Genomic DNA, 14067 nt, shown 5'->3' with positions numbered 1-14067 from the left:
GCTAATATGACAAAAAAGGAAAATGAGGGATAATGAAGTGGACTTGGGAAAACTGAGACATTAATGTATACTATTGGAGGAGCTGTAAACTGATCCAACCATTCTGAAGAGCAATCTGGAGCTATGCCCAAAGGGTGACAAAAATGTGCAAAGTCTTTATTCAGGAAATCCACTACTAGGTCTGTATCCAAAGATATCAAAAAAACGGGAAAGTATATAATTGTACAAAAAACTATTCATAGTACCTCTTTTTGTGGTGGCTAAGAATTGAAAATCAAGGGAGCCCATCAATTAGGAAATGGCTAAATCAGTTGTGATATATACATATATATATGTATATATCACAACTGATATATATATATATATATAATTAAGATGGAATAATATTGTGCTATAAGAAATGAAAAGCAAGATGCTCTTAGAAAAACCTGGAAAGACTCGCATGAAGTGATACATAGTAAAATGAGCAAAACCTGGATTATTTGTACATAACAATAATACTGTATGATGAACTATGATTGACTTAGCTATTCTCAGCAATTCTATGATCCAAGATAGTCCCAAAGGATAAAGCACACTATTCACATCACAGAATTGTTTGAATAAAGATCAGATCATACTAGTTTTCATGTTCTTTAATTTTTATTCAGGTCTTCTTGTACAAAATGAAGAATATAAAAATGTTTTACATGAATGCATTTGTATAACTTATATCTAATTGCTTACCATATCTCGGGGGGGGAGGGATAGAATTTGGAACTAAAAAACTTTAAAATGTTAAAAAAATTGTTCTAACATGTGATCAAGATAATGCATCAATTTATTATTAAATTATGGTCACTGTATCTATATAAGCTAAGATTTTGAGATGATAGCAAGAAGAAAAGTAGCTTTAATGTAAAATATTTGAAAATGAAAACATTATTCAAAGTAATGTCATATATACAGTGTAATTATCAAGCTTACGAAAAAGTAGTTGATTGGCTCACTAATCCGCCGATAGAGTTGCCTCACCCACAGTATCTTTCCTGCTGTGGGAGGCATGTTTCTGGCAAGGGGAGGGTCTTCTTTTTGAGCAAGATAACGCTGTAATTTAAAAATAGTGGTTAAATATATGATGGTAAACATAATAGTACACATTCATTTTCCCATTGTTAAACAATGCTGTCTATGGCCAATAACCTACAGATCACTCATAACTATGTTATAACATAACTTCTTACTCAATTTCCATCATCACACACACACACACACACACACACACACACACACACACACACATGCATATATATACACCACCCTCAAATCTGAGGAGGGAATAAAAGAAAGAGCACTTGGTTACAAAAAATCTATAATAATCTTCCTTTGGATTACAAATTTCTATACACAAAAATATAAAAATGGCTCAAGCAGAATTCTCTAGGGTAGTAAGAATTAGCTTGGGCCTAAAAGTCACTATCAGATTTCCAAAGTAAATATTTTTGCATGAATACATTATTCCAAGCTTCCGATTATGAAAAGAATGCTTACCTTTTTTGTAGCCTCAAGTTCTGCAATATAAAACTGAAGAATGCGCTGAATGGTATGTGTAATTTCCAATTGAAGGCATGGGATGTTCAGTTTCTGAAACCTAAAAGTAATTGAAATGCAACTATTTCATGAACTATTTAATTACTATTTAACTATTTAAGAATTTGTTATTGGAACTGAGGTGACCTGAAGTTATTAAATAAATCATACTTTCATAATTAGATGTACATATCAACCCTATATTTTAAAAATAGCAAAATAAGTTGCCACTAATAAACAATCAAAGAAATCAACCTCCAAGGTATGTTTAGCAGCAAGATCGTATGGTAGGGCTTTGAAATCAGGAAGCCTTAGGTTCAAATAAAGTCTCAGAAACTAACATCTGTATGACTCTGGGAAAGTCACTTAACTTTTATTTGCCTCAGTTTCCTCAACAGCACTTACCTTCCCATATTATTGAGAGGACAAAATGACACAATGTTTGAATAATCCTTTGCTAATCTTTTAGTTCTACATAAATGCTAGGTATGTATAATAATGATTACAATTCTTCATACTTTCATACTATTTTTACTTTTCAAAAGCACCTCTAGATTTTTTTTTAATACCAACCCCTCGAACTAAGTAGTAGGTTATACTGAATTTATTGGAAAAAAGAAAAAGATTTCAAGATTGTGACTTATTCAAGGTCAAGTAGCTCATCTAGGGCAGACCCATAACAAAAAACAAAAACAAAAAACCCAGATAAATCAACTCTAAATTTCTCAAAGCATTTGTTGCGGCCACTGGGGAGAACTTTAACAAGAACACTGAAATCATTCCCCATGGTCCTTATTCCTACCTCTGCTTTCCCTCCACCCTGCTCCCCATGATTTATGCATACAGTTATTAGAGAGTTGCCACCAACCTGTTTTGGTTGGCTCTAAAGGGAGTAAAAAGAGGTTAATTACAAGGACTTTCAGTAATAAAATGGAGAAAATATGGGAACCATATTTGTACTGATTTTAGTATAAAAAAATTGTAGCCTTTTCTTTTTCCTGCTGCTTTTCTGCTCTTTCCAGTCATTCTCAACTGCTGTGTCCAGAGACTGAAGATCCCAGTTCACTCAGTCAGGACACCATGAAATTAACTTGTTAGAGAGAAAGAACTTTCCTTTTCCTGCTTCCTTTTTATTACTTCAGCTCCAAGAAATGGATCTGGGGATAACAGTTTCTATTTCATTTTGTTTGTCCTTATTTTCAGATGCTAGAGATGATCCTCATGGAACAAGAAGTTCAAGTAAGAGTCTATAAGGAATAAAGCTAAACTATGAATATAATCTCCTTCCCTTCCCCGCAGATAGATGCATGGAGAAGGGGGGAAAAGACAGATTATGTATCACATTGTGTTCATGTGTTTGTGGTTTTATTTTGAAGTAAATATTTCCATGTGAGGGAAGGAAGGAAGGAAGGAAGGAAGGAAGGAAGGAAGGAAGGAAGGAAGGAAGATGAAGGGAACAAATCAGAAAGAAATTCTATTAAGTATAAAGTTGATCAAAGATTATTTATCTCCATTTTTTGCAAATAGGGAATTTACTTTGATATATGACTAATTCAGATTGTATGGTATAAAAGTAATATTGATTATAAGACATTAAAAATGTGTTTGCTGTATTTTTTATGCTAAGAAATACCCTTATGGGGCGGCTAGGAGGTACAGTGGATAGAGCACCGGCCCTGGAGTCAGGAGTACCTGAGTTCAAATCCAGCCTCAGACACTTAATAATTACCTAGCTGTGTGGCCTTGAGCAAGCCACTTAACCCCATTGCCTTAGGAAAAAACCTAAAAAAAAAAAAGAAAAGAAATACCCTTCTAAAATTGTTAATGAAAAAGATATATTATACTTTTTTGGATAACTACCATCCATAACTTTCAAAATTATTATTATACTAAATGTCATAACTAATTTAAAACATCCAAATTTAAGATTATTTACACAGTTTAAAATTTATGCTATTTTAAATTATTAATGAATACCGTTGAAGTTGGTGAAGAGCATGTTGAGAAGACAGTATCTTTACAAAGGCACTGTTCATGAAGGTTTGTATTTGTACCTAAGATAAGATAATAATATATGATCTATACAGTAAAATACATATAAAACAGCAAATATCTATTTTGTGATCAACAATGATCACTGTTATTTATAGCATTATAGTATTTCTAAAAGACTTCAAGTTACTTTAAATGTAAGCTACCAATAACAGAAACCATAGAGGAAGAAGTTTAAGAGACAAGGAAAATTCTGAAAATAAAAGATTCATCTATTAAAAGCCTTTGTAACTTTATTGTACCTCATATTCCTCTAAGATTTTGCTTAGTATCATGAACTTTAAATAGCTAGAAATAATATTTTCAAACAATGTCACTATATAACCATAATTAAAATGTAAAATTATAGAAAATGCAAATAAAAACTAATTATTGGGAACTATATATTAAGACATAAGAGAAGGGGCGGCTAGGTGGTGTAGTGGATAAAGCACCGGCCCTGGTGTCAGGAGTACCTGGGTTCAAATCTGGTCTCAGACACTTAATAATTACCTAGCTGTGTGGCCTTGGGCAAGCCACTTAACCCCGTTTGCCTTACAAAAAAAAAAAACCTAAAAAAAAAGACATAAGAGATATCTCACTTCCCTCATCTGGAAACTCTTGATCCAACTACATCTTAAATAAGAGAAGTGTTTAACACTTAGGGAGGCACAATGGCCCTAAAATCATGAAGACTCATATTCCTTGAATTCCAATCTGGCCTGAGACACTTGCCTCACTTTCTTCATTTGTAAAATGAATTGGAGAAGGAAGTGGAAAACCACTCCAGTATCTTTGCCAAAAATAACCCAAATGAGGTCCTGAAAAGTCAGAAATGTCAAAAAAAAAATGACTGAACAGCAAACAGTTGAGCAGACCTGGGTCTTCCTAATACCAATATCCACTCTCCTAGATAAACATGAGTGTCTTTTTTCTGTTTCTTTTTAAAAATTTGCTCCATTTTATTTTCATTTTGAATTCTTTCCCTAAATATGTTGTTCTATTACATTTACTTTCATGAACCTAAATAGAGTTTAAGTTAATATAAACAAAATCATTTCTTTTGTAATACTTATCATTTCTAAAGAGAACAAATTAAGTCAATAGCAAACAGATTTTTCAGAAGATGCCTTAATTCTCCAGCACAAGACAATGAGAACTAGCAAGCTCTAGTACCAGGAGTTAATAAGTCTCCAAATTTCAGTCTGTTGTTAAAGGGAGAGATTTATTCCTTTTATTAACTTGCTTTAAAAATTGTTATAATTCATATTATTTTTTACAATATGTATTGTAAGTTATGTCTATAGATATGTTAAAAAACATATGTATATAGTTTAATGATAATTCCAACTTAACCCACCCTCCACAAAAAACCCTGAGGTTTTTGAACAAATGAAAAATCTTAAAAAATGCAAAACTTACAAAGCAATCACTTATGATAGTGTATACCATATTCATAAGCCCCTTCCCTCTCAGTTAACCAAGATGAAAATTATTTATAATTAATTGAAATTCAAGTACTTTTGATATCATTATTTAAGCAATTAGTCTCTGAATATAGTTTTCTTGGTTTTATTGTGTTTTTTCACTTTTTTTACTTTAAGCAAATTCTCCCATGTTTCACTGAATTTCTCAAGCTCACAGTGAGCCCATGTTTTATGCTCATTGCTTCTAACTTCTGTTACAATTTGCAAATTTCAAATCTATTAGTAATGAAGCAGAATCAGAAAGCACATTCCCTAAACCTGAGGACTAATAAAATAGTTATCTCAATGATAGTTCCCTAGAGGAACTATCCAAAAGGTCAATAGAACAAGAATCTTGCTTCCAGAAATAATTGAGAATAGTTTTTCAGTTACATAGAAGAGTAAATGACATTAGTCTTTTATCCTTGTAAAAATAACTGCTGTGTCAAAAGGAAAAGGAGATCTCCCTCCTTAAAAAAAGAAAAAGTAATTGAAGAATGAAATTTTGCTTTAAAAAGAAAGAAGATAGCAGGATTTGATGAAGGAAAGTGAATTCCAATATGTATCAGGAGGATGTTGGTGGAAGAAGAGACACAGGGATTTTAATCTCAGTAAGAAATATGAGAAGCTTATATGGCAATCTTCCCAAAGGGAAGGGCACAGCACTTCTGAAGAGCAAGCACTTGTTCTTCAAAAAAATAACAATGTGAAACCACAATTAAGCAGTAAGCATTAATTAAGCAAAGTCCTAGAAAAAGTAACAAAAGCAAAAATGAGCAGTTTCTGTCCTTAGGTTTCAAGTCTTTGGGGTAATGGGAAAAGACAATCCATCAGAAGGAGATGGACAGGAGGTAGAAGGAGAGTGGCAATTTGACCACATCCAGAGAGTCAGAAGTACAGCCAGCAGAGGAATGAAGGATGGCTAGACTGGGCCATCCCAGAGCAGAGGGAGATTCCTTCATAAGCTGAGTCATGGTAGGAAATTCTGGAGATGACAGATATTGTTGGGGGAAACACCATTCAATGAAGGAAAAAGAAATGAGGTGAATGAGGTGTGACTGAGGCCTCCCAACTGAGAAGTAGCGCTTGTCAGTCTGACAATAACAATAGGCAGGGCTGATGTCTTCTTGGGACTTACAATCAAGAGATGACACTCTTCCAGGATAGATCAAACTGATGACTACTACCCAGATCTGGTGATTCATATGAGCATAAATGAAATAGTCAGAAGGAACAAGGAAATCATTGCTAAAAATTATGAAATTTTGGGAAATAAATTAAATACCTTAAAGGAACAAAGAGTCTTATAATCAATATTGATGCTTAGAGATAGTGCTTTGAAAGAGAAATAAAGATTGGGAAGGTGAGCTAATTAAGTCATTACTGAGCAAAGTTTTTAAGTTTTGGAATGACACCTTAGAAATATAGGAATGACAGAAATTTGGTCACTAATGTTGTGCAACTACCAAGGACTGATCAAATTTATTTGCCTGGTGTCTTCAGAATCAAAACAGCTTTAAACTAAAAAGAAAGGAAGAGAAGAAAACAGGTTAGATAGCCAACTCTATGTAGAGGACAATGCTACCCGGGACTTTTCATTAGCAAAAGCAATCAATTTATAGAATGATCTATAAGGAAAAATCTTGCCTGATCATTGCTATTTCACAGCCATGGGGTCTGAATAATTTAACTACTTTTCACACACTCCCAAAACCCATTTCTTTCTAATAAGCCTGAATAATTTACCTTTTTTGACATGTTTCTTTTTTTACAAGGCTAATTTGTTTATTCTTGTGTCATGGATTTTATCACCAGGTAAAGATAAATTCACTTTTATTGCACTGAGTATTTGTTATAAAGTCTATGGATAAAGGGGGAATAATTCTGTGACTGAGACTTTACACAGTGAATTAAGAGGACAGAGAGACTATTCTCTGCCCAATTACTAGGGAAAGAAAATATTCCTTTCCTAATCTTGGGGTTCTGAGATTTATTGACTTTCATTAATGATCAGTACTAAAAAGCTCCCAAAAATAGCAGAGAAACACAGAGTGAATATTGGGGCCACTGCCATAGATTTCAAAACAAAATCATCAGCCTTTAGTGGCTCCTAAGGTCTTCAAATGAACAACAGATAGATATTTGTCAGTACTTCAATAACAAATTCTTTTATCCATCAGAATCCATGAAATCACCACCCTTGAAGTCTCACACCAAAGTCCCAAAGTTACCACTTTAAAAATCAAAAGTGGGGGCAGCTAGGTGGCAAAGTGAATAGAGCACCAGCACTGGTGTCAGGAGGACCTGAGTTCAAATCCAGATTCAGACACTTAATAATTGCCTAGCTATGTGACCTTGGGCAAGTCACTTAACTCCATTGCCTTGCAAAAAACAAAAAAAAGGCAGAAATGGTATTAGTAATAATAAATAATAAATAAAATAATAATAAGAAGAAAGCTGGATTATTAGACCAACCCAGTAGACACAGAAGAGATCTGCAGTTAAGATGACAAAATTTTCAGAGTTAAGAAAATATAAGTAAAGCAAACTTGGAAAAATATCAAACTTAAGAAAAATATTTACTTATGACCCAGAGACTATAATCAGACAATTCACATGCCTCCTTTCATTCTATAAAATTTTCATGATATCCTACACACATAAATGTAAGGCATCCTAAACAAAGATATAAGAAGGAAAATTGTAGGTCTAGTCAAACAATATCCTATAGCAGATCACATTTTTGTAGTCCTACAATTATCAGTAGTCAATAAACATTTGTTAAACACCTATTCATGTGCTATATAAGAAATGAAGGCTTTGAAAATTTCAGAGAAACTTTTAAAGGCTTTGAGGCAAATTAAGTGATCTTATAACCTCAATAACAGAAAAGAAAATTAAATCTTCTATATTCTCATCTACACAGTGACCAATGATGATTTTAGAGAATTGATGTGAAAGCACATCTACTACTTCTTGGCAGAAAAGTGAGAGGCTATAGTTGCAGAGAGAGGGATATATTTTAAAGAATGGCCAATGTGTTCATTTATTCTGCTTAACTGTACTAATTTACAAGAAAGGATAATTCTGCTGGGAGGCTATTATTGGGACTAGATAACACTTTTTTTCAAAAATATAAATAAAAAATTTTTTTTAGAAACTAAAGATTACTGTTCTTGCCCCTTTATGTCCTTCTATGGAAGGGAATACAATTCATCCATACCCCAAACATAAGTAGCTTTACAGGTTCTCTTGACATTCTCTCTCCATCCATAGTTGTACACTGAAACCATAACACATTAGTTTCAAGAAGGCAGTTCATTCTCAGGCTTGCAGCTGAGAATCCAGATATAGAAACTGGGGAGATTTTTTTCCCCCTATGATCAAAAAGGATATCTTCTAAAATCTTTTTAAACATGGATCCGGAAAATACAAATTACTAATTATTACCATGAGTCTATCAGTCAATGGAATGAAAGAAATTAGGTCAACACCTTAACGAATAAATAAGATTGCTTTAAACAGAAACTTAAAATATGGCCTTGGTACTATATTTCTTCAAGTTGCCAGCAATACCAATATATGTATATATATATATATATATATATATATATATATATATATATATATATATATATATATCTTCTGTCATTTGTAAATGTATAAAATAATGATTGAAAATTTTAATTTCCCAAAAAGCACAGGTACAGGTCAGATTGACACCTATTTCTTACCTATTTTAAGTAATATATTTTATAGTTTATGAAAAAAATGAAAGCCCAGTATTATATTTATCTTTACTAAATAAAAAGCAAAATAATTATTACTTACTTCTAAGGCATTGACTTTTGCCATAAAATCTAAGAAATCTGATTCAAATTCTGTCTTCCGTGGATCCAGAATATCATACTGCTTTTTCTTAAAACCTTGGTATATATTTTTGAATTTTATTGCCATGATATCTATTCCTTCTATGGTAGAATCATTCAAAGATGAATAAGTTTGCACAATTATGATCATTTCTGTAATCTTTAAAAGAAAGTAGTTTCATTATTAACAGTCTTTCATTTAAAAAAAAAAAGAATTCTTTTAGCCTAAATTTCTTATGTTGAATCATTCATTGAGGATTTTAAATAATACACATGCAAGAAATAAAGTAGCAGGAATAGACCAGACAAACTTTTTTTCTGCAGGGCTATAGATGAATTTTATTATCTGTTCCTATTCTGTCCATCCTTCTGCCATACTATGCAACAATAATTTATTAAGCACTTATTAAATAAATGCAAGGCATTTTGCTAATACTCAAGATTTGAAAAAAAATTACATTATAATCTAAAAAAAGGAAAACTGGATTGAATCTTAGAAAAACATAGGGAGTCACTGCAGTATGCTGAGTAGAGTGATGACCGATCTCTGTAGATCTCTGCTTAAGAATAGTAATGTGTCAACAGTGTGGACAATAAACTTGAACAAGAAGAGATAAAGAAAGAGATTCTTCCAAAAGGGGAGATTACATCATGTGCAGTCCACATTGTTCAAGGATAAAAGTAGACAGCAGCACCACCCACACCCTCCAGGCCTAGGGAGAGGGCCTTGAATCAAGGTCACAGACACTTCAGAGAAAGCAGCCAGCATCCCCTACTGGCTGGCCGGCCCATTTGGAGTTACTAAGCCAAGTGAGCAAAGCCTCTACAGATCTCAACACCAAACCTGTGTGAACCAGTGCCTCCTCCATCATAAGATCTTAGGAAAATGAAGAAAGACCAGCAGAAAGGGGGTTCCATAGAAAACTACCTAAAAATTAAAGACCCTAACTCAGAGTTTGAACTACTGAGAATATGATTATGGTCTCCAGCCCAGAAAGACTTCCTTGAAGAAATCAGGAAGGAGGTTGAAAATAAATTGGAAAATTTGGGAAAAGAAACCGAAGAGAAAATTAACACCTTGCAACCAGAAGACATGTCCTTAGAAAACACAATTGGACAAATGCAAAAAGAAAATAATTCTCTCAAAACCTCAATTGGACAAATGGGAAACTCTTTTAAAAATAGAATTGACTAATTGGAAAAGGAGTTGCAAAAGGTAAATGAAGAAAATTCTTCTCTAAAAAAAAAGAATGGAGTCTGTGGAAACTAATGACTTCATGAGACAAGAAGAATATGTTATACAAAACGAAAACATCGAAAAAATAGAAGAAAATGTAAAGTACTTCATCAGTAAAACCACTGATCTCAAGAACAGATCTAGAAGAGACAACTTAAGAATCACTGGGCTCCCTGAAAATATAGAAGAGGAAAAAAGCCTGGACTTAATATTACAAGATTTAGTGACTGAAAATTACCTTCATATCATGGAACCAGAAGGCAAAATAATTATTGAAAGACTACATTGATACCCTCTGGAAAGGAATCCCAAAGTAAAAACACCAGGGAATATTGTGGCCAAATTCCAGAACAGTCAGATAAAAGAGAAAATCCTGCAAGCAGTCAAAACAAAAAATTTAGATACCAAGGAGCCACAGTAAAGATTACAGAGGACCTGGCTGCATCAACATCAAGGGATTGAAGGGGCTGGAATGTGATATTCCAGAGAGCAAGGGAGCTTACAATGCAACCAAGAATTCACTAACTGGGAAAACTGAGACTTCTTTTCACAGGAAAGGTGGACATTTAATGAAATAGGTGACTTCCAACTTTTTCTGATGAAAAAAACAGAGCTAAATAGAAAATCTGGACCTCAAACATTAGACTCAATAGACACATGAAAAAGGTAAAAAAAAAAAGGTAAAGAAAAATTCTGCTTTCCAAATAAGATAAAACTGGCTATATTCCCACCTGGGTGAAAGACTCTCATGACTCTCAAGAACAATATATTAGAGAGAATATACTTAGCCAGAAATAATGGACACTCCTGACTTAACTGTGACTCTGATAGAATGATTAAAAAACAACATCTCCTAAAAAGGGAGGACAGTAAAGAAATGGGAGGATGGAGGAGATTTAATGAGGTGAATCACATTACATAGAGAAGTACAAAGGACCTATTGCAAAACAGGAGGAAAAGGGAGGAAGTGAGAACTGCATGAATCTTTCTCTCATCAGATTTGGCTCAAAGGCATATTAACATACACACACTCAGTTAAGAAACTAATCTTATCTTTCAAGTATTGAAAAAGGAAAGGGGGAGAAGTAACAAAAGAGGAACTTACAGAAGTAAGAGATGGAAAAAGGGAGAAAGGGAAAGGGGAAAAAATGGATGGGGTTGGATATAGGGGGGAATGAAGTTCATAGTATTCAGAAACAAAATACTGGAGAATATGGATAAAGTGAAAAAAGGGGAAAAATACAAACAGAGGGAAGATAGTAGAAAGGGCAATAAAGAGTTAGTAATTATAACTTTGAATGTGGATGGGATAAACACTCTCATAAATGTGAATAACAGAGTAGATTAAAACCAGAATCCTACAATATGCCGCTTACAAGAAACACATTTGAAGCAGAGAGATACACATAGAGTAAAAGTAAAAGGCACACCAAGTGGTATAGCATCCAAACTCTTAGAGGGGAAGTTGAATGAGTTACAGTTCGACATAGCCAGGCAAAACAGTACTGGAGGGAGACCTCAACCTCCTGCTCTCAGATTTAAATACATCTAACAATAAAATAAACAAGGAGGAAGTTAAAGAAATAAATAAATTGTTAGAAAACCTAGGTATTATAGACCTATGGAGAAAATTTAATGGGGATAGAAAGAAATATACTTTTTTCTGTAGTACATGGCACTTACACAAAAGCTGACCATGTACTAGGACATAAAAACCTAATAATCAAATGCAGAAAGGCAGAAATAGTGAATACATCCTTCTTAGATCATAATGCAATAAAAATCACATGCAATACTGGGTCAGAGAGAAATAGACCTAAAACTAATTGGAAACTAAAAAAAGCCTCATTTTACACTTGATCTTAGTCAAAAGGCCAAGAAGCAATGCCTCGTTTTAAAGAATGAGTGTCTCAAACAACAAATTATAGAAAGAAATATTTCATCCTAGATAATGACAATAATAAAACAACCTAACAAAACTTATGGGATATAGCCAAGGTAGTTGTCAGGGGATATATTATATCTTTAAATGCTTACATGAATAAATTAGAGAAAGAAGAAATCAACAAACTAAACATGCAACTAAAAACATTAGAGAAAGAACAAATTTAAAAACCACATTTAAATATCAAATTAGAAATTCTTAAAATTAAGAGAAATTAATAAAAACAAAAGCAAGAAAACTATTGAACTAATAAATAAAACCAAGAGTTGCCTTTATGAAAAAAACAAGAAAATTGATAAACTTCTGGTCAATTTGATTAAAAAAAGGAAAGAAAACCAAATTGCTAGTATCATAAATGAAAAAGGTGAACTCACCACCAATGAGAAGAAAATTAAATTAATAATTTGGAATTATTTTGCCCAAATGCATGCCAATAAATTTGATAATCTAAGTGAAATGTATGAATATTTACATAAATATTTGTTGCCCAGGTTAAATGAAGAGAAAATTAAATACCTAAATAACCCTATCTCAGAAAAAAGAGATTTGACAAGCCATTATTGAATTCCCTAAATAAAAAATCTCCAGGGCCAGATAGATTCACAAGTGAATTCTATCAAATATTTAAGGAACAATTGGTTCCAATTCTATACAAACTCTTTGGAAAAAGAGGTGAAGATGGAATTCTTTCTATGACATCAATATGGTGCGGATAAGAGTCAAAACAGAGAAAGAAAATTATAGACTCATCTACGTGATATTATAGATGGATGCAAAAATCTTAAATAAAATCTTAGCAAAATGATTGCATCAAGTTATCACTAGGATAATATACTGTGGCCAAGTAGGATTTATCCCAGGAATGTAGGGTTGGTTCAATATTAGTTCATATAATTAATTATATCAGTAACAAACCTATCAGAAATCATTTGATTATATAAATAGATGCTGAAAAAGCCTTTAACAAAATACAGCACCCATTCCTTAAAAAAAACATTAAACAGCATAGGAATAAATGGATTGTTCCTTAGAATAATAAATAATATCTATCTGAAACCATCAAAAAAAGCATAATATGCAATGGGGATAAACTAGAGGCATTCCCGGTAAGATCAGGGGTGAAACAAGGATGCCCATTATCACCACTACTATTCAATATTGTATTAGAAATATTAGCTGCAGCAATAAGAGAAGAAAAAGAAATTGAAGGAATTAGAATTGGGAAGGAAAAAAACTATCCCTCTTTGGAGATGACATGATAGTGTACTTAGAGAATCCCAAAGAAATCACCTTAAAAACTACTAGAGGGGCAGCTGGGTGGTGCAGTGGATAGAGCACCAGCCCTGGAGTCAGGATACCTGAATTCAAATCCGACCTCAGACACTTAATAATTACCTAGCTGTGTGGCCTTGGGCAAGCCACTTAACCCCATTTGCCTTGCAAAAACTAAAAACTACTAGAAACAATTAGCAACTTAAGCAAAATCACAGGATATAAAATGAAGCCTCATAAATCCTCTACATTTCTATATTTGATTAGCAAGATACAGCAGAAAGAGCTAGAAAAATAACTCCTATTCAAAGTAACTTCAGACATTATAAAATACCTGGGAGTCTATCTGCCAAGACAGGCCTCACAAACTTTTTGAAAATAATTATAAAACACTTCTCCCAAAATAAAATCAGATTTAAATAACTGGGCAAATAACAACCGTTCATGGACAACCTGAGCTAATTTAATAAAAATGAAAATTGTACCTAAATTAAACTACTTATTTAGTGCCCTACCAATCAAAATTCCAAAAAATTACCTTAACAAGCTAAAAAATTGTAAGTAAATTCATATTTAATAAGTCAAGAGTTTCCAGGGATTTAATGAAAAATGTGCAAAAGAAGTGGCTTAGCCCTACCAAATCTAAAAATTATACTATAAAGCATCAGTCATCAAAAC

The 14067-nt window shown here is 33.0% G+C and overlaps 1 protein-coding gene across 1 annotated transcript in view; it reads right to left on the bottom strand.

Moving 5' to 3' along the window:
• Positions 1–14067, bottom strand: part of LOC141523566 (dynein axonemal heavy chain 8) — a 412522-nt gene that overhangs the window by 322746 nt on the left and 75709 nt on the right. Inside the window, exons 13-16 of the mRNA XM_074236848.1 lie at positions 8898–9095; positions 3547–3623; positions 1531–1630; positions 967–1086 (exon numbers count right to left, since the gene is read on the bottom strand). Coding sequence (XP_074092949.1) covers positions 967–1086; positions 1531–1630; positions 3547–3623; positions 8898–9095 — 495 coding nt within the window. The remainder of the gene's footprint in view (positions 1–966; positions 1087–1530; positions 1631–3546; positions 3624–8897; positions 9096–14067) is intronic.

The sequence above is a fragment of the Macrotis lagotis genome, chromosome 5, assembly GCF_037893015.1.
Source record: "Macrotis lagotis isolate mMagLag1 chromosome 5, bilby.v1.9.chrom.fasta, whole genome shotgun sequence".
Taxonomy (NCBI): Eukaryota; Metazoa; Chordata; class Mammalia; order Peramelemorphia; family Peramelidae; genus Macrotis; species Macrotis lagotis.
Note: the sequence above shows the minus strand (reverse complement) of the source record. Positions and strands in the feature narration are given on the sequence as shown.